The 27,973-nt window shown below is 42.3% G+C and overlaps 1 protein-coding gene across 5 annotated transcripts in view; it reads right to left on the reverse strand.

Annotated features, from left to right (window-relative positions):
- Positions 1 to 27,973, reverse strand: part of NKTR (natural killer cell triggering receptor) — a 39,949-nt gene that overhangs the window by 11,680 nt on the left and 296 nt on the right. For 2 of the 5 annotated variants that reach the window (XM_042816759.1, XM_042816755.1), the window contains exons 2-10: positions 20,823 to 20,897; positions 16,517 to 16,624; positions 15,701 to 15,745; positions 14,124 to 14,211; positions 4,515 to 4,544; positions 2,971 to 3,116; positions 1,998 to 2,220; positions 1,576 to 1,728; positions 197 to 284 (exon numbers count right to left, since the gene is read on the reverse strand). In XM_042816759.1, the coding sequence (XP_042672693.1) occupies positions 197 to 284; positions 1,576 to 1,728; positions 1,998 to 2,220; positions 2,971 to 3,116; positions 4,515 to 4,544; positions 14,124 to 14,211; positions 15,701 to 15,745; positions 16,517 to 16,624; positions 20,823 to 20,897 (956 nt within the window). Of the gene's footprint in view, positions 1 to 196; positions 285 to 1,575; positions 1,732 to 1,997; positions 2,221 to 2,970; positions 3,117 to 4,514; positions 4,545 to 14,123; positions 14,212 to 15,365; positions 15,394 to 15,700; positions 15,746 to 16,516; positions 16,625 to 20,822; positions 20,898 to 27,973 lie in introns of those variants that run through there. The other 3 variants (XM_042816756.1, XM_042816754.1, XM_042816757.1) reach the window with 2 other exon arrangements.

Raw genomic sequence — 27,973 nt, forward strand, 5'->3', positions numbered from 1 at the left:
AAGGACATTAATAAGAAGGATGGGGAAAAAGTATTCTAAAATGAAGCACTTAACAAACAATATTTCAAACGTCTAAGCTTGAATCTACAGCAGTCAACAACAGCAGCAACATCACACAGAGCCTTAAAGGAAATTCAAAGTTCAAGGTCAGAGAAAATACTCTGGATGAGAGGAAAGAAAAAAGGAAATCACATACTATTGTGCCTCTTCCTTTAATTTTTCGTCCAGATTTAGACACTGATGGTTTCTGGTCAGTTAGAACTGGAGTAGCATCAAGAAGCTTCCTACATAAATTAATAAAATATGAGCTTACACAAATAAACCCACACGTAACCATTTTAATTTCAACCTAAAACTGATATTAATCATGCAAAATTTCTTAATAGTCTACTTTGATAGGGTAGAACTAAGAATTTAGTGAATGGCATTCCAAGAAGTCAGCCACGCACAGATCTGCAGAGAAAGACAAACCAACACATACACTGGTTTCCAGCCTGCTCAGCAGATCTGATTTCTTCTCCTGATAAATAAACGCTAATGACAAACTTGCACAGTACTCTGTTGAAGTGGATTTTCTCAGTAGGCCAGCTTGTGTTTGGTGAACAAATTGTTAAGAGGACACAGAAAGAATAGCTTCAGGATCTTGGCTGTTACACAACAATGCCTCAGCACAGGGAATGGCAGCTCAGACAACCCACAAGTTCTAAAGCTTTGTTTCCTTCCTCAGCAACAAGAGGTAATTCAGCACTCCTTTTCACAGAGGTTGTACAACATCCTTGAAAGAAGCAGATAAGGCTTTGAAAACACGTGTAGCACTTCAAGAAAAAGCTCACAAAAGATTATATAGTTAACCAAATTTAAAGAAAAAATAAAAAATTGATTACAGTTTTTAGATCTGTCCAGGACTGTGCCCACATGAATTCAAAAATGAAGAAATTTGGGAGAAAAAAATTGCAATTTATCAGGCACACCAAACAGAAAGTAAGTTGGGAATGCATGACTTTGTTTTCACAACAACAGTCTCCTCTTCTCTAAATTAGAGACTGCTTCTAAGACTGTTTCACTGATTTTGCACTAAATTTTCTCCCTTTACAGAATCACAGAATTGTAGGGGTTGGAAGGGACCTCCAGAGATCATCAAGTCCAATCCCCCTGGCAAAGCAGGTTCCCTACACCAGGGTAGTCTAAGAAGCTGAGAAATCACTTCTCCCATTCAAGCTTGCCTTGCAATGACATATTTGCTGTGGTTTTTGTTGCAAAATTTCCTCTTGAATTAGTGAACAATGTATGCAGTGTTTGTAGTTGAGTTTAAAGCCATGATATGCATGATCCCTATGGTTCAGTGAAAGGAATTCATGAGGTTTCACTGAAAAAAAAAAAAACAAACACAAAAACAAACCATTCTGAAAAGAAACTACCACCGAAATACTCAAAGTAGGATGCTTAAAGTACCTCACTTGGAAATCCTGATGCTACACCCATTATTTGCTACAAGTTCTGGAAATGCATCGTTAGTGGCAAAGTTCTATGCATAATTCCCAGCAATAAAGTCAACATAATTAGATAACTCCTTACGTTTCAGGTTCTGTACTGACAACAGGCACATCTCTTCTCAGCAAGAATCTGTTTTCAGGCACTGGGGGAATTTCTTCAGGACGTACCACAGGCTTATCCCTCTTGGTGCTGACATCCACTGTTTTTTCTGTTACGTCGCTCTTGTCAGAAAGGCTGCTAAGAGGAAAAAAGCAAGGTTATAATTCAGAATCAACTGACAAGCACCACTTTCCAGGGTGAATTCCCAAAATAAGCCCACGTGATGAAACGAGCTACAGATGACTACGAAAACAAAATGCTGTCATTAACTCATTTTATGCATGGAAGGATGGAGCCCAAACTTCCAGAATAAAAGCACCTTCATATTAATTGCATGAGTAGTTCATGAAAAAGGAAAGTTTCTCAAATTTCTCTGAAATCCTTAAATGTAAGAAACTAGTCACCATCTTTGGTTTGAGGTTCGCTTGCTCCTCAGATCCTCTTTCTTCCTCTCTTCCTTCCTCCGTTTTCTTGACTGTTTGGTTTTAGCTCTTCTTTTACGCTTTCTTCTTCTGCTTCTTTCATCTTCAGCTTCACTTTCAGATGATGTTTCTGAGGGGTCTGATCCACTGGAGGTTGAGTCTGAAGCTTCTGAGTCAGAACACACTTTCTTCTTCTTCTCCAAAGCTTAGAAACAGACATTTTAAACGTACAGTGTGTACATGTAGCGTGCATACACACAGGTACACAACTTTTTATATATAAAAGCACATACTTCTCCAGGAGCTCAGCCTGTAAACCTTTCACAGCGAGGTCTGCTAAAGGACAACTGCATGAATTTGATTGCATCCAGCATAAAGTACTATCAATAAAATACCAATTTTCCAATAAGGATGGTTGTAAAAAAATCCCTTTGTTTGCTATCAAGTGACTTGCTATGCACAACTTCTGCCATGCGAGATGCACCACTGAAAAGCCAAAGCACCTTAAAGGTGTGCATTGGAGGTCAGTAAGCAAAATTAACACTCAGATGCTGGGGAGTTGGACAAAATGACCTTTAAAGGACCCTTCCAACATTAAAATAAGCCTTCAGAAACAGCACAAGATCCCCCATCAAGAAAAGCATCTGATTGGACAACTATCTTTCAAGCTCTGAAAAATAACTTGCAATTACTTTTCGAGTATGTAACATTAACCACAAAGATTAATTAAGGAGAAGAGGAAGCAGACATGCAAGTTCTGAGCCACAAAGACTGAGGTCAAAGAACCTCCTTTCCCGTGCCTTGCTTGCCTCCACCAACCTCTAAATTTTGAAGACTCATTAGAGCCAAATTAAGACTTGATAGATTCACCACAGTGATTTCTAGATGCTGGCATAGTTTTTAGACTCTGAAAACAATGTCAACATTCAATTAACTTCAGCTTATGTATGCTTACCATCTTTTGCTGGTTTTGTAACAAGCACCCCACAGTCAATGACTCGTACATCTGCATAGGGTCTGCTGGCAGTATCAGTTTTCAGATTTTCTATTTGTTCTATTACTTCAAAACCAGAAATAACCAGTCCAAAGACAACGTGCACGCTGCAGAAGTAAAACAGTTGGGAAGTACAAGCGTTTATATATCGCCGTAATCTCCTTCCAATCAATTTCAGATTTAAAAAGTCATTCTCAACCAGAAACATTCAGCTTCACTGGGCTCACCTGGCTCTTAAAAACATTACATTTACAAACAAGGCTTTTTCAAATTACTTCTACATTGACAGCAAGGCTAAGATTTCATGCAACATGATCAGGAGGTGTTTTTTGCTTCAACTTGACGCCATCTCATTCTCTTCTAATGGGCACCATAACATCAATTCTAACCAAGCCTTCTATTTTTGAGATGCTGAGCATCAGGCAGATGAAACAAAGATGGTCACAAATTGTCACTTTCCCCAGAGATGAAGCATTTATAGGTCTATGCAAACTCAGCACGCACATTCCCACCAACTCTGAAGGCACAGTTACAATTCATGAATCTCTAATTCTGTTTTACCATATCACATTTCTTTTTCCTTCTTGCAATTACCTGCATCTTGAATTGTGGGCTAAGGGCAGCAACCAGGTTTAAACAAATGAGTATGGAAGGTTTTGGGCCTTCCAAGCTTTCAAGCTTTAGGAAACAAGTTGTCGTTTGGAATTTTTATAGAACTCAAACTAAAATTTTCCATCTTTTTTCGCTACATCATCTTTCACAGAACTAAGAATTTGTTTTCCTATTGATGTCTACTTGCAGCTCGGAAAGCAAATGATATCCTGGGCTCCATCAAAAGAGGGGTGGCCAGCAGGGACAGGGAGGTGATTGTCCCTCTCTACTCTGTCCTCTTGAGGCCCCATATGCAGTACTGTGTCCAGGTCTGGGCCCCCAGTGCAAGAAAGACAGGGAGCTGTTGGAGAGGGTCCAGAGGAGCCACAAAGATGCTCAGAAGCTGCAGCACCTCCCTACAAAGACAGGCTGAGGGAGCTGGGCTTGTTCAGCATGGAGAAGAGAAGCTGTGGGGTGACCTCAGTGCAACCTGCAGTACCTAAAGGGAGCCTACAGACAAGAGGGGAGTCAGCTCTTGGAAAGGGGAAATAACAGCAGGACAAGGGGAAATGGTTTGAAGTTGAGGGAGGGCAGCTGGAGGTTGGATGTGAGGGGAAGTTGTGTGCTGTGAGAGCGGTGAGGGGCTGGAACAGCTGCCCAGAGAGGCTGTGATGCCCCGTCCATCCCTGGAGGTGTTGGAGGCCAGGTTGGATGGGGCCCTGGGCAGCCTGGGCTGCTGTGCAATGGGGAGGTTGGTGGCCCTGCATTGGTGGGGGGTTGGAGCTTTCTGATCCTTGAGGTCCCTTCCAACCCAACCATTCAATGATTCTATGCTTCTACTTCCAAAACAACGCGTGAAGACTCATCAGTAATCTCAACTTCATTCATCATTGAAGAAATGGAAATATTCTTACCCATCAAGATGAGGAGCAGGTTTTGTTGTTCTGTTTGACAAACAGCAAGATGGTAAGATGGTAAAATAAAAATCAAGGATTCAGATGAAGTAAGAGAAGAATGGCACGGGGAAAAAAAAAAAAAAAGGTGAAGGTAAGACAAAATAGTGAAAAAATTCAGTTACATACATGGAATTAAAAAAATCTTACAGCTTATAGACACAGGCCCTTCTTTAATCTTTTAATCAAAATTTGCTTAAAGTTTAACTCGAAAGTTGTACCAAATACCATTTTATGCATGCAACGAAAAATATTAAAGCCTCTTTAAATACACATTTAAATATCACTAACATCTTTAATCACAAAAAAGACAACTTGCAAATAAATATATTGGGCAACTAATGAAATTTACATGTTTCTCTAATTGTTATTACGCTACACGGTCACTTTGGAGTCAGTTTTATTTTAAAAAGAAATGGGAAAACAGAGTTCTCATATGTGATAGATTCTTTGCTTTTGCTTTTTTTTTTTTCCCTATTACTTTCCACCTACTTGATTGGCCTCAAGACTCAGGATACAAAGCAGCACTGGCTTTAAGTGTCGGGAATAAAGTACTTCAGCTGGTGAGCTCACAGGCTTCCCAAAAGCAACAGCAGCACAGTGCAAGCAGACATTACGTGGTACCCTGCAGCTTACTTCTGTGATAAATTCAGACTTGCTCCCTACTTTTCAGTTCCCACATTTAGCTGTTTCTAGCCTGAAGTGGAAATGGCACTGCATTACATTTTGTGCACTCTGCTAATAGGCATCGGAGGCAGCTCCGCTGAACTTCCAGGCTGGATTTAAATTGGAATATTCAAGGCTGTGCATCTGTAAAGATATCTTAAGATTCAACTTTTTGATAGTAACACTACGACTTGGTACCTCTCTGTACTATTCTCTAAAAAGGAAAACAAATTACTTCATCAGAATCATTTATATCTCAAATTCTTATTGGAAAGTGTTCTCCTCCTCTCTTCCCCAGGCACTGCCTCGTCTTTCTGGCTTCCTTCCACTGTATTACTCTCCCCAGCATAAAAATATCACAGGGCAAATATGCTTCTACATTTACAGTAACACAGACCTGGTACAATGAAGTCAGGCTTTCACTGCTATAATAAAACAGGGTTCAAGCACGTGGCTGCACTCTGCTTTCAACTATTAGCTGACAAGATGCTGCAGTGCTGGCATGCATGCAAAAGGTGGAAGTGCCCATCAGAAGTGCTTACACTCTGATTTCTTTAGGCTCCAAACACCAACCAGACCTGCTTCCATAACCCTAATATTACAGAGAACCTCTTCAGCTCATATGCAGGCAAAGAGATGCTATAAGACATTTCATTTCTCAGCAGTAGGGGCATTCCTTGTTTTTCCCTCACTAATTCAGCATCTTGCTGCAAAATGAAACATTCTCCCAGCTGTGGAAGTTCTATCAGCAAAGTTAACTGCATTAATGACCTGCTGTTAAGTGAACACTGTAAGCAGGCATAATTATAAAGCAGAGTTCAAAGCAGTGGTAGAAGTGGGTTACTTCAGTGAAAGCAACAGTAAATGAGACTCAGCATTTGGAATCAGCTACAGAAAGCAACAAGTTGAGACACCCCTGATATGAATGCTGGAGCAATGTGCTCCTGCCGTGCTGCAGCAGCACTTGGAGACCAACTGAGCAAACTACTGAACTCATCTTAACTTCATCCTTGATAGACAAGGAAACTTGGTCACTGGTAAAGCCACTTAGCTTTTCATTGTACTGATAGAAAAAGTGGACAGAATTCTTCTCATTTGCCTGCTCAGGATGGGAAAGCACACAGAAAAGCATCACCCAAGAAACTTTCTAGATGCAAAAGAAGGAGTTTGGCAACTTAGATCACTTCCAAAGGGAAGCAGAACCCAAACTCCTCATTGTTCTATTGAACATTCTCTCATCTCAAGGCCAGGGTCATAGCACTGCAATCAGCCTGCAAACATTTGCACTTTATTAGAGCATGTCAAAGCTTTTTGCCTACATTGCACCTTTCACTTCTTGAACATTTATACCTTTGACCATAAAACTTCATCAGGACAAAACCCACTTGCTGCTTTGGCACTACAGAAGCTTAGAGCTATGATCATTTCCTCCCAAGAAATAGTATTTCATTAAAACATTTCTCTACAGAAGCTTGATAATTTGAAACACTGACAAATAGCTACTATTTTCCATGTTACCTGCAGAAGGACAAATATCTCTATTCATCCAAAGTAATGCAAATTGGTTTAAGGTACTGCTGAAGAGAAGAGCATCTTTTTGGTAAAAGCGTGTTATTGCCCACCCCCCCAAGAACCTGAGGCCTGACAAAGGACTCAATGCACATAACAATATGATCAGCAAAACAAGAAAGATTAAAAACAGAAAGAGAGAAAGGACACAGCCTTAGAGGAATGAGACATTACCTTTGGAGCGCACGGTGTAACACTGTTTCTGTAAATTTTACACAAAAATGGCAGAAATAAATTGTAACACATTTTCAGACAAAACTGAGTCTATGTTTTATTAAATACAAGTTTAAAATTAATATTAATCAAGTTGTATGCAGAACAAGGATGCCTAAAAAGAGGGCTCTAAATTTTCTTTAGAATACAAGGCACTTTGAAAACTACAGTCAGTTCTCTTGAACAACACAAAACTGCAGAAATAACTTCCTTGCACAAACTATGAGAAAGACAAACTGTTAGAATCCTCCCAATCCCCTCCGAAAGGCTCAATCCAGCACAAGTGTTAGAACACATGCACAACTTTAAGCAAAATAACTGATTTCAGTGGGTCTGCTGGTGGTTACATCTGTGTTCAAATGCTCCATGGAACCAAGCCCTAACGGTTTTAAAGTGAGACAAGGGAGGTTTAGGTTGGATATGAGGAGGAAGTTTTTCCCCCAGAGAATGGTGAGGCACTGGCACAGGTTGCCCAAGGAGGCTGTGGATGCCCCATCCCTGCAGGCATTCAAGGCCAGGCTGGATGTGGCTCTGGGCAGCCTGGGCTGCTGGTTGGCGACCTGCACACAGCAGGGGTTGGAGCTGGATGAGCATCGTGCTCCTTTGCAACCCAGGCCATGATTCTATGTGTGTGCTTCATAGGATGGAGGCCCTTAACTGTTTTGATTGACAAATGAAAGGTGTTGGTAAGCCCACAGCTTTATACAATCCATAGTTAGCTTACATCTTCCTTGTACTATGAAAGTTGTGTATAAAAAGAGAAAAGCTGCTTTCTCTCAAGTACATGAATGGTTACTGGAAGCTTGTGCTTAGAAGTGTAGAGAAACAAGAACATTGCAGACACTAAGGGGAAAATACACACCAACTGATGCTGGTGCAATTCTGAAGGGCAGCAATGATTTAAAAACGCATCAGCAATTATCCACACATCTAAGCAGGGAGAAATTGAAATGATCCCTTTGTAACATACTACAAATACAAGCATCCAGTGAATGCCTCTGCATGGGCTGCACTTCCACAGCAGCCTCAATCCAACCACTGGGACCTGCCTGCGTGCCAAGAGCGCAAACAGCACTGTTGCTCAAAAATACTGCAAAATCAGCACCTGCCATTGATTTTGTTCACTTTTGTATCTCTGTAAAGTGTACAGCAATCAGCTGAAAGCTATTTCATCTGCAAGAAAGAATAAAGGGACGGCTGCTCAGAAAAATGCCCGGTGTGGCACACTGGAAACCTTTAGATACAAGGCACTTACGAGAAGTCAGTGACATTCAGAAATCAGTTGTAAAATCCTCATCGTTGATTTCATCTATCATTTAGCATTTCAAAGAGGTTAGTTGGTTTCTATTCGGTAACGAGGCACACCACACGTTTGAAGAATGTTTGAACCAAAAGGTTATTTAGTTTTGAGCAAGGAGAAGGAGCTTGGGAGACAATCACACTGACAGTGATCTCAATATCGAGGTGGGAATCGCACATATCAAAACAGCCTCAAGTTTTAAATAAAGGTCTTTTGAACACAAAGGCAAGAACTCAACACTGCTTGAGCTGGTAAGGAACAAAACCTGGGACTCCTCTCTGTGTCGCAGAAAGAACGTATCCCTCAATTACTGAAGCTAACACACAACTAAACAACAGGGCAGTAATTTAATTACTACCAAAAGCTTCCAAATGACAACTAAGAAGTTGGCTACTTATTTGACTCCCACTGCTTTCTTTATGCTTCTATACTTCTTTATTCATTCTGCACGTTCACATTTCTGCTCCTGTAGTAAACGCAGCTCAGTCGGTTTTGCATCACTTCAGAGAAGCAAAGGTGAGTATGAGCACTCAGAAAGTCAACAGACTCACAAATTTTATAGTACTTTCTATAATCACTTTCAAGAGAGGTGCACTTATTTTGTATTACAGTCTTTCTATCACGTTGGGCAGCACCACAGGCACAAGAGGTGCTCAAAAGGGCCAAGCTACCTTCATCAGATCAGCTCAACGAGGAGCTTGCAAAAACATCACCCAACAGGAACCCAGCTCTGTGCTGACCATCCCAGAACAGGCTTACCATCCCTCCAGCTCTAACTAAAGAAGTGACATGAAGACATAAGCTGCATTTGTATGAAGCTCTACAGGTACCCCCTCACTCCCATTAACAACAGTAATAAATAATAATAAAACTTTCAGCAACAGTCCAAAACGGGTACTGGACTACAGGGAAAAAGGAAGTGATTCTAGGATGGCTCTTATCAAACTACCCTCATCCAAGAAATTCCTAATCTGTACATCAACATGGCAATGGGGTAGTTAAAAAAAGAAAGGATAAACATATTATGGTTTTCAGAACACTTTTTGGGTAACTGGTGGTTCTGAAAAAACTTAATTCACAGAAAAATAAGCAGTGCTGCTACCTGAAAATAACAAAAGCTTGTTTATAAACAACTGCCTTAAAACTGTTTTCAACACAATCATGCAATAAACACTATAAAAGATGACTTTGGTTAAAGAGAATTGAAACTCCAACTCTAACAGCACAAAAAGACACAGCCTGTGCATCCCTCATCATTTCAGCACGATGCATTCTGTCAGAGCAGGGAGTGCTTCTACAGACACGAATGAACAGACCTGGCATATCTGAAGCATGTATCCATGAAAAGCAATCCTGCTGTAGCTAAGCCCTTTCCTTTCAACCCACCTGCTCTCTCTAAGTAGGAATAGTCAATGAGCATCAAACATAGCACTTCTGATATGGGCTTGTTTAGCCTGGAAAAGAGAAGGCTCTGCAGAGACCTCATGGTGGCCTTCCAGCGCTTGAAGGGAGCGTATAAAGGAGGGGGAACGGCTGTTGGTGAGGGTGGATGGTGACAGGACAAGGGGGAATGGTTTAAAGTGAGACAGGGGAGGTTTAGGTTGGATATGAGGAGGAAGTTTTTCACCCACAGGGTGGTGAGGCACTGGCACAGGTTGCCCAAGGAGGCTGTGGATGCCCCATCCCTGCAGGCATTCAAGGCCAGGCTGGATGTGGCTCTGGGCAGCCTGGGCTGCTGGTTGGCGACCTGCACACAGCAGGGGGTTGGAACTGGATGAGCACTGTGCTCCTTTTTAATCCAGCCCATTCTATGATATATGTGCTCCCTTTGCTCTAGTTCTGCACCTTGCCTAGCGATGCCTCGCATTCATTCTCCCAGCTCTTCACTCACACTTCCTAACTTCCCTTCACTTGCAGAACTGACCACCACACATCACGTTTTAATGACTTTCAGTCCCATGGTGTCCAGTTTGCTAATGCAGTCTGTCAAGGAGATTCACTGCCTGATTAGTTTCTACAAAGATAGTTATTCCTGATGACATTTGGTGCAGTAAGCAGGGAAAGTGCATTTGATGAGCAAGTAAAAACATATATTCAAGATTCCCTCTATTATTTCAGTCTCAGCTGAACAAAGACTTACAAATTAACTTACTTGCATTCCCTATTTGCTACATTTGGCACATACACATTTGAAGATTTTTTTCCTCATGATAAACTGCTGAATAATTTGGGCATTCCTTTGAGTGTAACATTTGAATTTCTGTTTAAAGTACACCACTAAAGGAAGTAAGTTATGTTATTAAAGAAAATCTGTAGGAACACGCAGTACATTCCCTAAAGTAACCACACAAATGTCAGCAAGCAAGAATAACTGCTTTAATAGATTACTTTTTCAAGTCTTAAGTCAGAATCTAGATCTGACTAGATATCTTTAACAGCTGTCTCCTACTCTGAATCTTGAAATTCAAACACTATATGCTATGAAGCAGAAACCAAGCTCTACCATTTAAAAAAAAAAAAAGTATATAACAATACAGACTGTTGGTCTACATTTCACCATCCATCCCTATTTTCACAGATCAAGTTATTGAAAATGAACCTGACCTCCCCACTGACTGTATGTATGCACATCTGCCATCGTGGGCACTCTCCCATGGGTGCTGTAATCACTCCCGCATAAGCTGCTGCATTGGAGGCCAATGCTGGCATTCAGCTTAAATGCACAAATTTGATGATATTAAAAAAGGCATCTGCAAATGTGTTAGGCAAGGTTTTGGTGGTGGGGAGCTGCTCTCTGCGAGCAAAGCCCAGCAGCTGCTCCATGCCAGATCAGAGCCAGCTCCAGCTGCTCCAAAAGCAACCTGCTGCTGGGCAGAGCTAAGCCATAAGCAATACTGGGTTGTGTTATGGGAGAGCAGGTTTAAGAAATAAAAATGGCTGTGCAACTGCAGATGGGAGAGAGGAGTGAGAAATAAGAGAAGCAGCCCTGGGAGGTGCTCCAGCTCACTGCAGCCCAGGAAAGGCCCATGGCAGAGCAGGCTATCCCTGTGCTTTCAATATCCCTGTCCCTTTCAATACCTAAAGGGAGCCTACAGAGGGGAGGGGAATCAACTCTTTGAAAGGGTTGATACCTGTAGGACGAGGGGAAATGGTTTGAAGTTGAGGGAGGGGAGATTTAGGTCGGATGTCAGGGGGAAATTCTTTACCCAGAGAGTGGTGAGGTGTTGGAACAGCTGCTCAGAGAGGCTGTGGATGCCCCGTCCTTGGAGGTGTTCAAGGCCAGGTTGATGGGGCCCTGGGCAGCCTGGTTTAGCATTAAACGTGGAGGTTGGTGGCCCTGCATGTGGCAGGGGGGTATGAGATTCATGATCCTTGAGGTCCCTTCCAACCCTGGCCATTCTGTGATTCTGTGCAGCCCATGGGCACCACACAGAGCACGTCTCCATGTGCAGCAGGGGCAGAGAGCAAACATGAAGGAGTGGGAGAGGCCAGGTATTATGGACTGACTCTGCTCCTCTGTGCCATGAGGAGGAAGGGAGTGAGTAGGAGGAAGGGGTTCTTTTAGTTGTCACTGCTCTAGTCTACTGACAGTAGTCAATAAACTATGTTCATGTCCCTCATGCAGAATCTGTTTTGCCTCTGATGGTTAATTGACAGGTGATCTCCTTGTCTTCATCTCAACCCACAAGCTTTTCTTCATGTTTTCTCTCCCTGTTTAGTTGGGGAAGGGCAGTAACAGCATGGTGTGGTGGACTTTTGCTGCCCATCAGTGTGAAGCCACCTCAGCTAGGGACAATGCTCAATTGCCATCCTGAGCCCTGTGCTATCCCCTGCTGGCTTCCAGCTGCTGCTCCAGGAGTGCTGGGTGGCCTGTGGATGGTCCACTGCATCTACATGCCCTGAAGTACACAAGGATACCTCAAACATTTACTGCATGCATTAAAAAGCCCTGGTCAAAAGGTTCACACAAGTCTCCAGCGCTACAGTGTGCATTAAAGACTTGCACAGCAGCCCCTTAATCTCACTGATCTGGGAATTTACTCTTGCATACGATTCATTTGTGTAACCCTAAGGTAAACTGGTGACATTTGAATGTGCTACAGGACAGCCAAGAGAAAGAATTTTCAAAGGATACAAGTACCTTTTAAAATCATTTCACTTTAATGAAAGCACTCTCAAGCACTGTTCACATTTTCCTGTCCTATGTAAATTATAATTTAGCATCAAACACAAGCTTAGGATGTTCCTTTGCATGGTGAGAGACAGGATGTCCATTAAGTACATTAAATTTAATTGAGCAAGTAAGCTGAGCCTACTGCTAGAAGTGAAAGAGGAAGACATCTGAATTAAATGCAGGAGCAAAAAGAAACTTTAGAGCCCTCAAATGATAGCTTCTTGATAGATGTAGCACCATAAAGTTTTCATGTATTTTGTTCAGATAAGCTTAAAAATGGAAAACTGCGACACGCGAATCAAAAGACGCGCCATCAAGTGATAAACAGCAACGCAGTGCTCTGCAGAGTGCTGTTGAAACCACGGGTTCTTTTTTGTACAGAGGTTGTTCCTCCCATTAGTGTGTGTATATATACATATACACACATATATATCTTCATTCAGATTTGCTGTAAGGAGGCATATCACCTAAAAGTTGCTTTGAGGCTAACAGAAAAGAAGCTCTCGACATGATTTGCTCTCTTTGGAAAGTCAGAACAGCAGGAACTGTGAAAGACTCTCTCTTAGGTTTCTTATTAATTTTCCATTTTTAGGGCATTCTTTAGGAAGAGACCTAAGAATGCCTCTTATCTGAACTTCATTGTGTCATACTGAAGCTCTTTTTCAGGCAACAAAAAGAAAAGGAATACTCTTCAGGAGAATTTTCTCCTTTACTGAAGACAGTGAAGCGCCATTCACTCATCCCCCAAGAAAGATGGCAAAGAAAAAGAGCTTTTTACAGCTAAGCAACTACAGCAGGATTTAATTTTGAAAACACCAGCATTGTTTCTTAATGAAAGTTCTCAGCACCAGCCCAAAGTTATGAACCACATCTTCCCAAATACAAACTGTTCAATACTGGACCCAGAATCTTCAATCAAAAGAGCCTGACTGCCATCACGCCTGAGCATTCATCCATGACAGAAACGTGTGCTCTGCAATTGAACAGGATGTGGCTATATGCTGCAATGGATTCATTTTTGTCTGTTTAAGGTTATGTGGGAAAACCTGATTTTCAGCACATTATTTTCTACAGCACTGGGACCGTGACAATTAGTGTACACATGTGAACAGGATTATTCAACAGTATAGAAAAAAAACCATGCCAGGAACAGAAACTCCAGAAGAGAAACAACAAAACTAAATGAGGTCCCCCTTCCCAGAATGAAATAATTAATAAAAAACCCCTTGTCTCTCAAAGGAAATCATTTAAAATAGCATATGCAAAAACATACAGGCCATCTCTATCACAGACCTTGCTGCTTCCTACGTACAATGCTCAGCACTGTAATCCACAAGCATTGCGTGAAGATTTGGTTGGTACAACACAAAACCAAAGAATCTGTTTTTGGACACTGAGCACAATAGCAAAGCCATAATTTCAGGGTAAAAAACAAGGAGCAATCCCATAGGACCCACTTCTAACCCAAAGGAATGCCCCATGCGACTCGTGGTAACTTGTTTCCTATTAGAGCTCTGCAGGTATCCACTCAACCCTATTCACAGTAAGGTGGATAACATTGTTAGAGATAATTTAGCAATACCATCTTTCTCATGAACAGCGCTCCTCTGTTTAACAAAAGCTCAACTGTCAGATCACATCTACTCACATGAAAAATTGGGAACCATTGGTATGTTTCCCTCGGTTTGCCATTGACAAAAGGAACGCTCTGTCATGTTTGAGAATAAAGTTTTCATCTGTTTGAAGAAAAAATATGTTTGTCAGATTTTCCCTGACAAGGAACGCCAGTCAGATTTTCTTAGTAACTAATGGCTACTACAAGGAGAAATTCTTCCGCTGCTAAAGAAACTTGAACAGGTTGGAAACAGAACAGAAATCTAATTGAGCCTCTCGAAAGTTACAGCAGAAACACTCATGAGACAGAAAACATTCTTTTATACAGCAAGTTACAGCAATGCCGTGGACATCTCTAATGAAAATGGATGTGAGGTGATCCCAAAACGAGCCCTCATGTACACCACACTGTTATGTATGGGCACCCAGTGAAAGGGCCATTTCCCTGGCACGGAACTGTGAGAGAGCAACCCAGCCTTTCCAAGCTGGGTGCCTCAGAACACACGAGAATAAACAAAACCTGACTACCAGAAAGAGGAACTAAGGAATACATTCTTCCTTCAACCTCAACGTAAAAGCAATTAAGACTGAACTTCACGTGCATTTTATATTCCAGGGAATTAAAGAGCACTTCTGGCTGCACGGCATAGTACAAAACCAGATATTGTTCTGAAGCTCCTTTTCAAAGGTAAAAATTACAGTTTGGGCATCAGAGGCTGTTATTTTTAAGGTTATATATCAAAGCACAACACTGCATGTTTAGAACTTACCACCTTTAGTGCACTCTTTAGAAAGAAACCCTAGGAACATCTTATTAACACTTCAATACCACAGTAACTATCTGGTTTCTTGTTGTTGTAGCAAGAAAGAATGTTATGTCCTTAAATAAATACTTCATAAACTCACCATTTTCCTTCCAACAACTGTTTTTAAAAAGAGGTAAATATACATTTAAAAACTCTTTGCAAGGAAAGCAGCTTGTGTAGCATATAAACAAACACTTCAACAGGAACACCAAAAATACAAACCTTCAGTAGGGAAGGGGAGAAAAGGGACGTTAACAAAAGAAGAAAAAATTGTTTAGAACTGAAAATTATGCCAGTGTTCTCTCAGAATAAGTCATTAACCCTCAGAAAGGTTAGACACAGAACTCCTCATTTCTCCAAGCAACACAGATATCCATCTACAAACGGATGTATCAGTTGTCTATGTATTTACTAGGGAAGGTACAAGGGAACAGAGTTTGAATTTGTGTTACTGAGCTTTTGTCTCTTACCTTTTCATTTTGCAAAAGACCACATTCTCTATAAACAAAAGAATATGTTGACAGTTTTAGGCAGGAAGATAGGAGTTTATTCATGAATAAAGTTGCCTAACCTCCATGCTGAAAGTCATGTTTAACCAATAATGTTAGCCTTAATTAATTGTCAGTTAAAGTTAAATATTACAAAATAAAACTATCTGAAAGTCATGCATATAAAAATAATTCTCATGCAATATTAGTTTCATGCAAAAGGTGATCTATAAGTAGACCTCTTTTCATTAAGTATCTTGGGAATCAAGACTTCTCAGAACGGAATTGAGAATCTGTAAAGATGTACTTGCTCTTACCTTTAAAATAGCCACCATAAATAGATTCACCTCCTTTTCCATTACCTGTGCATTAAAAAGCACAAATTGAACCTTTTGTTCTGTTCGTAACAAGCGCTGTGCATAACGCGTGCCAATTTATAACACACCAGGAGACTCCAGCCAGTTACTAATAGCTAAGCATAAGGCCCTTAATTAAAAGGCAGGACCGTTCGTTATGCAGTTCATTATCTTGTTGACACTCAGAATATTGAAAATGAAGATTGCTTTTGTGCCTCTGAACACGAGAAAGCCTGAAGCGAGGCTCCAAAGGCGAATTCTCCCTGCTGTTTGCTGAAGCAGCAGCAACAGAAAATGCAACAGCAAGCAAAAAGGCCAACAGTAGGCATCACCACCAATCCTGTCCTGCTCAGAGAGACCACCACAATGAGATGAGCAAGCAGTACGTTACCTTTACTTCCACTTGACCATCAGCACAAGGTAGTCATCCACCACACACATTTTATCAGTTACAGTTTATACACCTTAGATCAGTTTATAAGACCTCAAGATACAGGGTACAAGAAGGAAGATCTTTTGACATGAAAAGCAGCAACATCAGAGTTTGAATTGGGATTCTGCTCTACTGTTAGCAACTCCAGCAAGGCTGCTTTCTTCTTTAAGAATTCTTTCTAAAGCATCAACGTCAGCTGAAACATGTTAGAATTTCAGCAATTAACAAAGAAACAGAAAACCAATGATCATACTTTCAAGGCATTTTAATGTTTACATGCTGTATTCTAAAGTGACATTACAACCACGGGGATGATAACGTTTGCTCCACAGAACACATTTTACCTTCACTGAAGTCCCCACCCTGAATCATGAAGTTTTTAACCACGCGATGGAACGTAGTGCCTTTGTAACACAACTTCTTCCCAGTTGTTTTGCCAATTCCCTTCTCACCTGCAAGAAGTTTAAACACAGAACAGTCAGCAGATTGTCACTGAAACAAAATCAAGGATCTTACCCCTCCAGTGCTAGAACCCTTTAACTATAAAAGCAAATACATTCCTGCTTGGTGCCTCTTGGCCTCTCACAAACAGCAGTCAGGCAGGTAAAGTTCAGTCCCAGACCCTACTAACATTCTGCCAACCTAACCTCAGATATTTTGCACAAGGTACCCAACAGCAGTCTCCTGTTGAGATTAAAGGAAGGCGAGCTCCTGACAAAGCTCCAAAAAGCAAATGGCCTTATGTTTACCTGGCAGATGGGCTGACTGACCTGCAAATGCCAGTTTGCAAGTCCAGATGCTTTTATTTAAATGCAAGGAAAATTCTGCTGTCAAGGCAGACAGCATTCTTTCATAGTAGCCAGGTCTGTGTCTGACAACAGTGACAGACTGCAGGACTGCAGCCAGAATTACCCTGCTCTCTTCCACCTGGTTCTGACAAAGACATCCTGCCTTGTCTCACAGAGATTACAGAGAGAGCAGCAGGGGCACAGCCAGAGGCACAGCTTTTGAAACACCAGGATCTGGTCTTAGGGCACAACACCTCACCCTGAAACAAGTTATGTACATTCTTAAATAAACACAGTCCTTGCATACAACTGGAACAGGATGTCAGCACCAGGAAACGATGCTGTAAGTCTTCAACGGTTCAAAGACTTCTTGTCAAGACCAAAGATAAGGACAGAAGTATGCCTGACAAGAACACAAACTTCCATCAATAAATTTCACAGTGGAAAGTGGAAGTGACTCCTGGAAGCAAGCGACTTATTTGGCTGCTGAAATGGCATTAGCAGCTTCAAACTCTAAAAATGCAATGCAGCCCTTCACAAGTCAGTTCTGGTTGCCAGAAGTCCATGTAATCTCATCAGAGCACCTTCATCTCCCACCAAACTGCTGCTCAGCAGGTCCTCTAGGATAATCAAGACAAATGCAACAGCACCACTGGAGTGCTATACCTACCCTGAGGGCAGGGAAACAGCAGGTACCAGAGCAGTGCTGGATGCTGCTGTTCCTGGCCATAGTTCTCATCTGTGGCCCTATGCAGCAGGCAGCACCCTTGGACAGAGAGCTCACAGTTGAGATGCTGAAGCAATATATGTAATGTCATGGTTTTAGTTGAGGGATTTTTTTTCCTCTGTAAAGACTGGTATGATGGGGAGGCATTGGGAGTGATGGCATTTGCCTGGCTTCCCAATACCCTTCAGCACAAGGAGGATGTAGAGCTCTTTAGTGAGAACTATTGGCTACAAGTTGACGGTTGGACTGGATGATCTTGCAGGTCTTTTCCAACCTTGGTGTTTCTGTGATTCTCTTGGAGCGGGTCCAGAGGAGGGCACTAAGATGATCAGAGGAGATCAATCCTGATACCAAACAACAATTTCCCACACTCCTACATTTCCAGTTCTTTCTCCCATACCACCTGGGAACAGTGAGTGAACATCTGTGTGATGCTGAGTTGCCTGCAAAGTTAAGCCACAGGTCTTTTGGCATCCAACACAAGACAAAAACAATCAAATCTGTCATCATCAAGAACTGGAGTGCTAAACCAAATTTATAGATGCTACAGCTGTTTAGTTGCTAATTGGTACGCTCCCATGCTTGTCACAAGGCCTGCTTGCTTTACAGTCCAGTGCTCATTAGCAGCTGCTTTTTCTTTTGCTGTTTGCTCTCCTCGTTATGATCGTGTTTGGCTATGCCTGGGAACAGCTTGGGCTGGCAAACAGCACCTCACTGCCATTCCTGTGCACTGTACTGAATGGCAACAGCTGGAGTGCCAGAGGGAACTCAAGTCAGAGGGACTGTGACCTGAGGATGAGTCCATACAGGAGCAAGCACACTTTGCAGCATCTGTGATCACAGACAAGAGCATGCCAGAATACCTCAAGGCATCTGTGACCATGGATAAAGCAGACCCAGCAGGTGTCTGGAGGGACCACGGCCAATGGAAAAGCCCAGGCTGGAGCTGCAGTGAGGGGAGTTCACTGCCATCTAAAGCCCTGTAACCTGGTCCAAAAGGCAAAAAGGTGGAGACTAATGGATGCATCTTTAAACTGTTGCAACCCATGACTTGATTGGCATTTCACAGCAAGTTCTTCTATTGAAGGAATTGCTGGAGACAAAAGAAGATGAGCCTCGCAGGGAGCAGTGCAAGTGCAGCAGAGACCCAACCTGAAATGTCTCTGGCATCCAGTAACTCCAGGTCACTTCTGCCCCAAGCAACCACAACAGACAGACAGTGGGTCATGGACTGAGCCACAGGTGTGGCCCATACACTGGTGGAATAATATCTGTATATTTATGAAAGGGAGGTGATTAATGAGGATGCATTACAGAGCACATGACCTGCACATGAAGTGGCATGGAATAAGGGGTGGTTACAGTCGAGGTTTTGGCTGGGATAGAGTAAATTTTCTTCATAGATACTTGTATGATGTTGTGCAATAGAGCAGGGAAAATCTGTGTGGTGCAGATAAACTGGCAGTAAGAAATGCACTGAAAGAACCTGTCATGGAGAAGCAGAAAGGCAGAGTTCCTAGGAAGCAACTTGAGCAAACTAAACAGCAGCACAGATGCACTTGATACAAACAAGAACATCATGTTAGTCATGCAACCCAAGTCTCTAATCTCAGCAATCCCAAATTCAATCTGGAGAGTTGCAGTGGCAGAGATGGCTTCCAGGGACAAGATGAAAAAAAGACAATTTAATTCTCTTAATCACTGCTTACACCACAATAAGAAATGTGCAAAAATGATAATTAAGTTAAGAGAGGGAAAAATGCACATCACATACTTACCAGCAATTTTTAAAACATATCTATCAGATCATGGCTGTCCTGTGAGTACACAGTAGCAAACTGCAGGAATGAAACCAGGGTTTGTGGTAGCTTTTATGTCTGTGAGTTTGATCTCAAATTAAACAGAATTCAGGACTCTGGGCTCTCTCTCACTTGTTCTCCCAACTAAAGACAGATTCTAGCTGGACTTCAATGAAACATGAACAGCCAGCTGTACAGCAGAGTTTAAACAGGTATGCACAAGAAAGCTGTCACATCTTTGTAACTGTTCTTTCTCCTGCTAAGTACTTGTTTGGTTCACACCTCGTGGTCTCCAGCTAGCTTTAACCTAGCAAAGCCACTGAAAGGAATTAAAAGAGCCACAGAACACGAGGCTCAGACACTACACCAGCCAGCCTACTGGCTAACTTTAAAAGAGCCTTAATTGGTGCAGTTAATTTAAGGTATATTTTTGGAGAATTTGAGGTACACAGGACAAGACCACCAAGACACACAGAACGAGTTCTTTGCCTAAGTAACGGCGATTCCTGCAATAATGTAATCAAAACTGATTCCTAACTTGCAGTTGCAAAACCACCAAGGAGCCCCACGCACCAAAAAACCACTGAGTTCTCACCACCCTTACTACTGCAGTCATCAGAAATCTTGTGAAAAAGTGAATTCCTGCTTAAAAGAAAAAAAAAAATGGGGCAAAGGGTGCTGGATTCTACCCAGAAATTCTTTTGCTTGTGCTGTCTTTCATTTTAGAGATCCTTGTCCTCCTTTATCCCACCACACATCCCCAGGACTCCTAGGGAACAATGTTCCCTCTCCATCCTTCGCTTTGCTGAATGTAAAGCAGTTTTCTCCTAAGGTGTAACAGACTCCTTCCTTTGATCCCCACTGTGCTGTTATGCACCCCAAACATACTTTCATTGTATAAGAGTAATCAACATTTCACATGGAGCCAAGTGAAGTGTCACCACTGCACCGTGCAGTGACATTAACACCTGATGGCTCTCCTGATGAAGTCCTGCTCATCTTTCCCGTGTGTCACTTAGGTGGTCAATAATTTCTCTATTGTTTTAGCTGTGTCAATTTCCTTTAATGAAGCCCAAATGACAGATGACCACATTTTGCCCTGCCAAGTGACAGCCTTGCACTCTGGAATCCTGTAGCTGCTCCACTGCTCTGACCCAGTAACCATTACAGGACTCCAGGTTACTTCCAGTGCTGCTAAATCCTCCTGAACACTACCAAGTCTCAGCTTTGTCCTCACCAGGAAAACAAACAAGCAAACAAAACCTACAATTTATGCCCACTTAAAGAAACAGCTGTAAGAAACATTGAAGTTGTTAAATAAAAGCATGCTACTTACCCGAGCACAAGCAAAGGAAGTTTTTGCATGTCTTTGGACATATATCTGAGAAGAGCTGAAACATAATTCGACCAACTGAAAGATTAAAAAAAATAGAAAGTTTTACAATTCTTTATGATGACAGAAGAAAAATAGCATATGAATAAATCTGCATAACTGCATCTTAGTTCCACGCTGAGTTAAGGACTGTAAATGCAGCGGAACCCTTGGCCTAAAATCCTTTGGCTTCAACAGAAAGTGTAATAGATGACTCAATTAAGGAAAATGAAAGACAGGTGGGACAGCATTAGCAATTTCAGGACTAATGCTTCAGTTGCCAAATACTATGAATCAAACACTGCTGCCTCTGTACAGTTTGAGCAGAGCAATCCCCACTCAGCACAGCTACTCCCACACCACTGGCAGTGCTCACACTGCGTGCCTTAGAAACCGATTACAACGCTGAAGAGCTAAGAAAAGAACTTTAGAACTGTTTCACATTTCCTATTTCATTTTCTGAGATTTGCATTTTCGGGACTTGTATTTCTACAGTCAAAACAAATACAGTTGGATGCATGAAATCCTTAATGATAACTTTGTGAATTATGCAGTTTTCATCTCTGTATTGCGAAGTGAGGCATAAATTAAGGGTTAAATGCCACATGGCCAGCCAGCATTGCAGGAAGGCCAGAATCTATTAATGTGCACCACCCTCTAGTGGTACACAACTGGTAAGATTTCAATGTAATTATTGAACTACTCAGGAATTACTCCTTTCCCTTCCCTTAAAGGAAAAGGAAATTTCAACACATTTTGTTCATTATTTTGGCACCGTGAATTATTCAGAGAGGCTCCTAAGAAATGATATTCAATTTGAAGGCCTTGTCCCAGTAAGCACAATTGTCAGGTTTTTTGGATCACAAAGATGGGGATCAAGGAAAAACAACACAGGGACAACCTGCGTTTTGTATCTCAGCTAAAAAAATCCAAGGTGCCTTCAGCTGTTGAAAGGACGAGTTTCTTAACTGCAGTGTGAATACTCTCAGAGGATTCGTGCTACAGCAGGCAGAAAAACCTCAAAGGACAGGGTAGAGACAGCCTTCAAAGAATGAAGAAATGGTGAAGAAGTTGTCAGTTTGCATTATAAGCACAGTGATTCAGAACAGCAGAAATCCCATTGCTCTGCTTGCAGAAGCACTGAACTGAGGGGGACAAAGCACTCAGAGAGCCAGGCACACCTTTCCTCCACCTTCCCTCCTGCATTCCCTTCGTGAAATAACACGCAATGTCTTTCAGGGGAAGGAAAACCATCACTATCCTCACTGCACTATGAGCAGAGCTGCTGGTGGACCAAGCTGACAGCTGTGGATTAGCAGGAGACATTCCCACCTCAGGGCTCCAGAGGGGCCTTTTGCACCTAGGCACCAACACACAGCAGCCATCCCACGGTGGGCTCCTGTCCTCCATACACAGCACTGCAGGCAGCACTGCAAGCAGCACACATCAGCTGTGACTCCTGGAGGATGAACCTGGCCTTGAACACCTCTAGGGAACCACGACTTTCAGTGTTTTGTCAGCGAGATCCATGAATGCATCACGCCTTTCAACTCCTTCAGACTGCAAAGCACACACCTGGCATCAGAAGACTACAGATGCCATTTTAAAAATAAGCCAACCTCCCCATCACGCAAAGTGCTGCTCACCTTCTTACATCCCGTTACATAAAATGCTGCAGTGTGTTTATAAATACACCAACCACACACTGTGCATCCATCTGCTGGGCTACTACCTGTGTTTTACCTGAAGCTGTCACTGAGAGGTGACATCTGCTGCTGCCAAACAGCTGAGCGTACAAGCCAAAGATCAAACACACTGACACCCTGATCAGATACACAAAGTTACTGCTGTTCATCCAACAAATATATTTTTGGTGTGTTAAAAGTCTGCTTAAAATCCTACAAACCTCAGCTGCGCCTTGAAAACACAAAAGCGCCTCATTTTAAACCTGGACTGAAGCATGAGTTGGTGTAACAAAAGTGTAAAAGGCACCTGAGGTGTTACTGACTTCCTTGAATTTCCTCCACTGTCATCACATACAGAAAGCTGCCAGTGATTTCTCCAGATTTGTTCCCCTGGTATAAAGCTTAAGTTACCCAAATGAGGAACGGGTTTGCTGTAAGGCTCAAATCGTACCTTAAAACAAAACCAGTAGCTCAACAACTCAACAAGAGTTGTTTGAGCGAGCAAGGCCTGCACACACAGCTCTGCTGAGGCCTCAGCTGACATCGGCCAACAGTGCGCCTGCAGAAGGCTGTGCTGCATCTGGACTAAACCACAGACACCAAGCTGTTGGCTCTTCCTAATGACAAAACTCACCTGACACAGCGTGCAAATCCTCCAGCAGCACAAGCAGTTACACTTGTTACTGGTAGTTTATTCTAATGGATCAGCAGACAGATCGTTTCTACACTTTTAGTTCTGTGCTCAGGCTGCTCTCTTCCACTCACAGCTTTGGAGATGCATTCATCCATACCACACTGCAGTGTTCACAGGACTCCCATTTCTCCACCACAGAGGTTTTGTCTATCCTGATTTCACATTTCTTGCTAATCAGAAATCAACACTTAGATAAAGTACTTAGATATTTTTTGCTAGAAATTGGAATAAATGATAAAAAGCATTTCTGTTCCATTAATTAAATACAGTAAATAATGCACATATAAATTCTAAGATGATTTGAAGTTTTATTTCATGAATTGTTATGTATAGCTAACGAAGCTACATCAATTACAGAAACCAGACAGCATAATGAACAAAACTAAGCCAGTTTCAAAGGTCCATTTTCTGAGTACAAGATGAAAACTACTTCTGTTTTGGTTTTGAATCCCTAATTCTTCATCTACAGAAGCAAAAGTTCTAGATTCAATTGAAGTGACAAAGATTCATGGTAGAAACATCCATGCTGTAACTTCACACAGACTCCTGTTAGCAAAGTTTATTAAAATTACTGAATCATCACAGAATGGCCTGGGTTGCAAAGGAGCACAGTGCTCATCCAGCTCCAACCCCTGCTGTGTGCAGGTCACCAACCAGCAGCCCAGGCTGCCCAGAGCCACATCCAGCCTGGCCTTGAATGCCTGCAGGGATGGGGCATCCACAGCCTCCTTGGGCAACCTGTGCCAGTGCCTCACCACCCTCTGGCTGAAAAACTTCCTCCTCAGATCCAACCCAAACCTCCCCTGTCTCACTTTAAAACCATTCCCCTTGTCCTACCACTCTTGTAAACAGCCATTCCTCCTCCTGTTTACATGATCCCTTCAAGTATCACTTATTTCAAATAGTTACCCAGCAATTTCCCCCAGTTTAGATGCTTAACCTGTTTTAGCAACAAACTCTGGAGACAAACACGTAACATATTTTCCAGAGACCAAAGGTCTCAGATTAATCTGCACTGCAATATAGATACAACTCACTGAAATGAATGCATTTTTATCTTACATTTTTTATATCTATATGTAGATTTGTGAATCCTAAGTCTTAAATATGTTAAAGCATTGCTTTAAAGTAGAAGCATGGCTACAGACTTTGGAAATGCAAAAGCTTCCTGTAGAAAAAGACTGAATTTAAAACATCATTTACAAGAATGGAAGTTTCCTCTGAGCTGAACCTATAGAAACCCTGACACATAAATGCTTGGATAGAGCTTCCACACCCTGTCTTGCACTCAAGCAAAGGCTCCCCTTGCCAGCTCTGCTGGTTCACTCCTGGAACCACCCCGTGTTGTGGTGCTCCATCATAGTCATAAAAGCAAACACTGAGCATTGCTCACAACACAAACGTACTGCTTTCAGTGCCACAAAGAAATGCAAGTGAGAAACAACACTATGATTCCTCCTGACAGCAAAGACTCATCCATTTGGTATTCCATATTCAATAATTTAGTTTCTTCTTAACCTCAAGATAAATATTGGGTATTCTTTCATTCGGCCCATTTCTGTATAATGAGAGGATTTTCATTCTGAGTACTAGTTTCCCCCAGAAGCTGCTGATGCTCTACAGCCTTTACACTCCCCAGTAAGAGCTCCCCATACACGACGTCCTCTTGACTCACACATCACACCCAACTGGATTGCCAATAGGTTTGCAATCAAAACACCGATCTGCTTTCTGTTGCCTACCTGCAAGTTTTTTGCCCTCAAAGGACTAAAGACTCAAAGGCCTCCCTGGTTCTACTAATGCAGACAGACTATTATGGTGACCTGTACAGCAGAGACTTTAACACAAGTTCAGATCAGAGAGAGAGCTGTGCTGAAGGAACCTCTCCTGTGAAGAAAGGCTGAGGAAACTGGGCTTGTTGAGCTTGGAGAAGAGAAGGCTGCAGAGACTTCATTGTGGCCTTCCAGTACTTGAAGGGAGTGTATAAACAGGAGGGGGAACGACTGTTTGTGAGGGTGGATGGTGATAGGACAAGGGGGAATGGTTTAAAGTGAGACAGGGGAGGTTTAGGTTGGATATGAGGAGGAAGTTTTTGAGCCAGAGGGTGGTGAGGCACTGGCACAGGTTGCCCAAGGAGGCTGTGGATGCCCCATCCCTGCAGGCATTCAAGGCCAGGCTGGATGTGGCTCTGGGCAGCCTGGGCTGCTGGTTGGTGACCTGCACACAGCAGGGGTTGGAACTGGATGAGCATCGTGCTCCTTCACAACCCAGGCCATTCTATGATTCTATAAACAGACTGATAAAGGGAGGAACACACCTGAAGAAGAAAAACTAAAGTGGAAGGAAAAATGAACAAGGGCTAAGCAACAACAGAAAACACAAGAAAAGAGATGGGAACAAGGGAAGTTCTGCTGTGAGCAGGAATGAAACAAAGCAAAACTGAGCGTAATGTATCTTCTGATGGACAAAATCAGGAGCAGGGGTGGGGAGAAATGAGAAAACCTTGCAGGGCCACATGAACATCACACGTGACACCTCAGCAACACGCTGCTGCTTCAGGTGTTATGACCATTAGAACAGATCCAAGCAAATTTTTTTTCATCAGAGTAAAGCCAGAATTATTTACAAGAGGCATCTGCTGCCATCCCCAGATTCTTGGCATACTGCATGTAGTTTAATTCCGCATAGCATCCCTGCCCAAATCCATCAGTGAAGGGACACAAAACAAGGGAGAGCTGCTGCCTGTGTCAAAATAAATGCTCACTCTTGATTTAATCTTCATTTACTTTAGGAAAAAAAATAAATCACAATGTGTACTCATAAAAAACACTTCAGTGGCAACTTGTTACAAGTAGTCTAAATATCAAATTACACTGAAAAATGCTGATAGAAAGCAGTTTGTGCCTCTTGCTGTGCTGCAAACAAGCCATACAAGTTTTATTCCAACATTCTGTAGCTAAAATTAACCAGCTGAGAAGCACAAAAGCTGTGATGCAGTTTCCTGAAAGCACAACCAGCGCTGCAGTATTCATCCCTGTACTTTGTAACAGATATAATTAACCAGTGAAACTCATTTACACTCCGCAGCCCTTTCCTCACACATACACACACACATCACCTTTTGCTGCTGCTTTTCATCTCATCTACCAGCTGCACTCCTGCTTTTAATTGCTACAGGTATCCACACAACCCCTGGGTAAGTGAATCTCTGCTGGAGAAGCTCTGAGCTGGCAGCTGTGTGCGGAACATTCTTGGACTCCAAGCAATCAACACTTTAAAATGAGTTTAACATGACACAGTTTTGAGTTCTGCAGGTGAGGAGAGGTCTCCTGCTGTATGAGAGGCACATCCTCTTGTTCTCTGCCTTTTCTGTAGATACCAGTTCAGTTTTCTTAGAGCAGACAGAGCAGGGGGCAATGCTTTACCTGCTGGCTAGCAAAAAACACACAGCACTGTTCTGTTGTCCAGGTCTTTCCCCCTACATTTAATAACAAGCAGATAGGCTACTTGTAAGTCAAGTCAGATAAGGAAAATGCTGATTTGGAGATTGGTGGCAGTTTAAAAGTTAAAATGAGTACTCTCCTGCTGATACCACTGAGATACATCTCTCAGTCAGTGCTTCATGTAGTCTGGAAGCACTGCTTCATCATTCACACTTGATGCAGCTTCTGAAGGTCATCTTACAACCAAAAGGGCTGTGTTTAAGCTTTTTAACATAACTCTAAAATCTAAGGCATGACTGCACAGTAAGCTGATAAACAGACATTAGCACGCAGTGGTATAAGCACACTACCCTCAAGTCCTGCACTAATATTTCATACATTGGCATGCTTTCCTGCAAAAATATGTCACCAATCAGTGCAATAAAAACAGCAGGGCTTTGAACCCAAGGTACAGCCATGAGATTCTTAACGCTTTAAAGAGAAAACAGACACCAGCAGCAACAACCAGAGCCCTGCACCTACTCCAGGTAACCTAATCTGCGCACCACCAGGAATGTGAACACCTCTCTGGCAGCACTATCAGATATCAAACCCAAAAAGGTACGAGAGAAAACAAGGTAAGTCTCTTCCACTCATGATGTACAAGGTGGAGGAAGGGGCAAGGTATTGGGAAATGGAAGCAGAAGTGTGTGTGCAAAGGCAGAGCAGTGGGAAACAGCACAGAGAAGTTCCTCACAGAAGTCAAATCCTTTCCAAAGATTAAAAGCAAATGAGATAAAGCATGAATTCTCTTCATACATCAAATCTCATCAAACTACCTCTCCTAAGCCAGGAACTCACCCACCCTACAGCATTTTTAATTGTCCAATTCCACAGTAAATCTGAAATTAAACCAAGGGAACACACTAAAATCCCTTTTATATTAATATTTCTCTGTTCAAAAATGTATTCTGAGACGGTAGAGCATCTCAAATGGCAGATGGACCAACAAAAGATTTACAGATATACCATATCAGCCACTGGAGTTACCACTGAAACCCTTTTCAATTTCGGATGAAGTGCAAATGGAAGTCGAAGGGCTTACGGCTGTATTTGAATACAGCTGCAACTTGGAGAGAAACTCTTATTTCAAAGCCTTTCAAAGAGACACCGAAGTAGAGAATGAAAGTGAAAGCGCATCAAAGCTATCAGTTCTCCCCGTGAAAGCAAGCAGCGAGTAAACATCCCACAACTAACACGGCCTGCCTCCAAAAACGGGCAGGTCAGCCGTAGGTAAAAAAGAAGAAAGTGAAG

The sequence above is a fragment of the Centrocercus urophasianus genome, unplaced genomic scaffold (genome assembly GCF_019232065.1).
Source record: "Centrocercus urophasianus isolate 14NV4802_14NV808 unplaced genomic scaffold, USGS_Curo_1.0 seq_16, whole genome shotgun sequence".
NCBI classification, from domain to species: domain Eukaryota; kingdom Metazoa; phylum Chordata; class Aves; order Galliformes; family Phasianidae; genus Centrocercus; species Centrocercus urophasianus.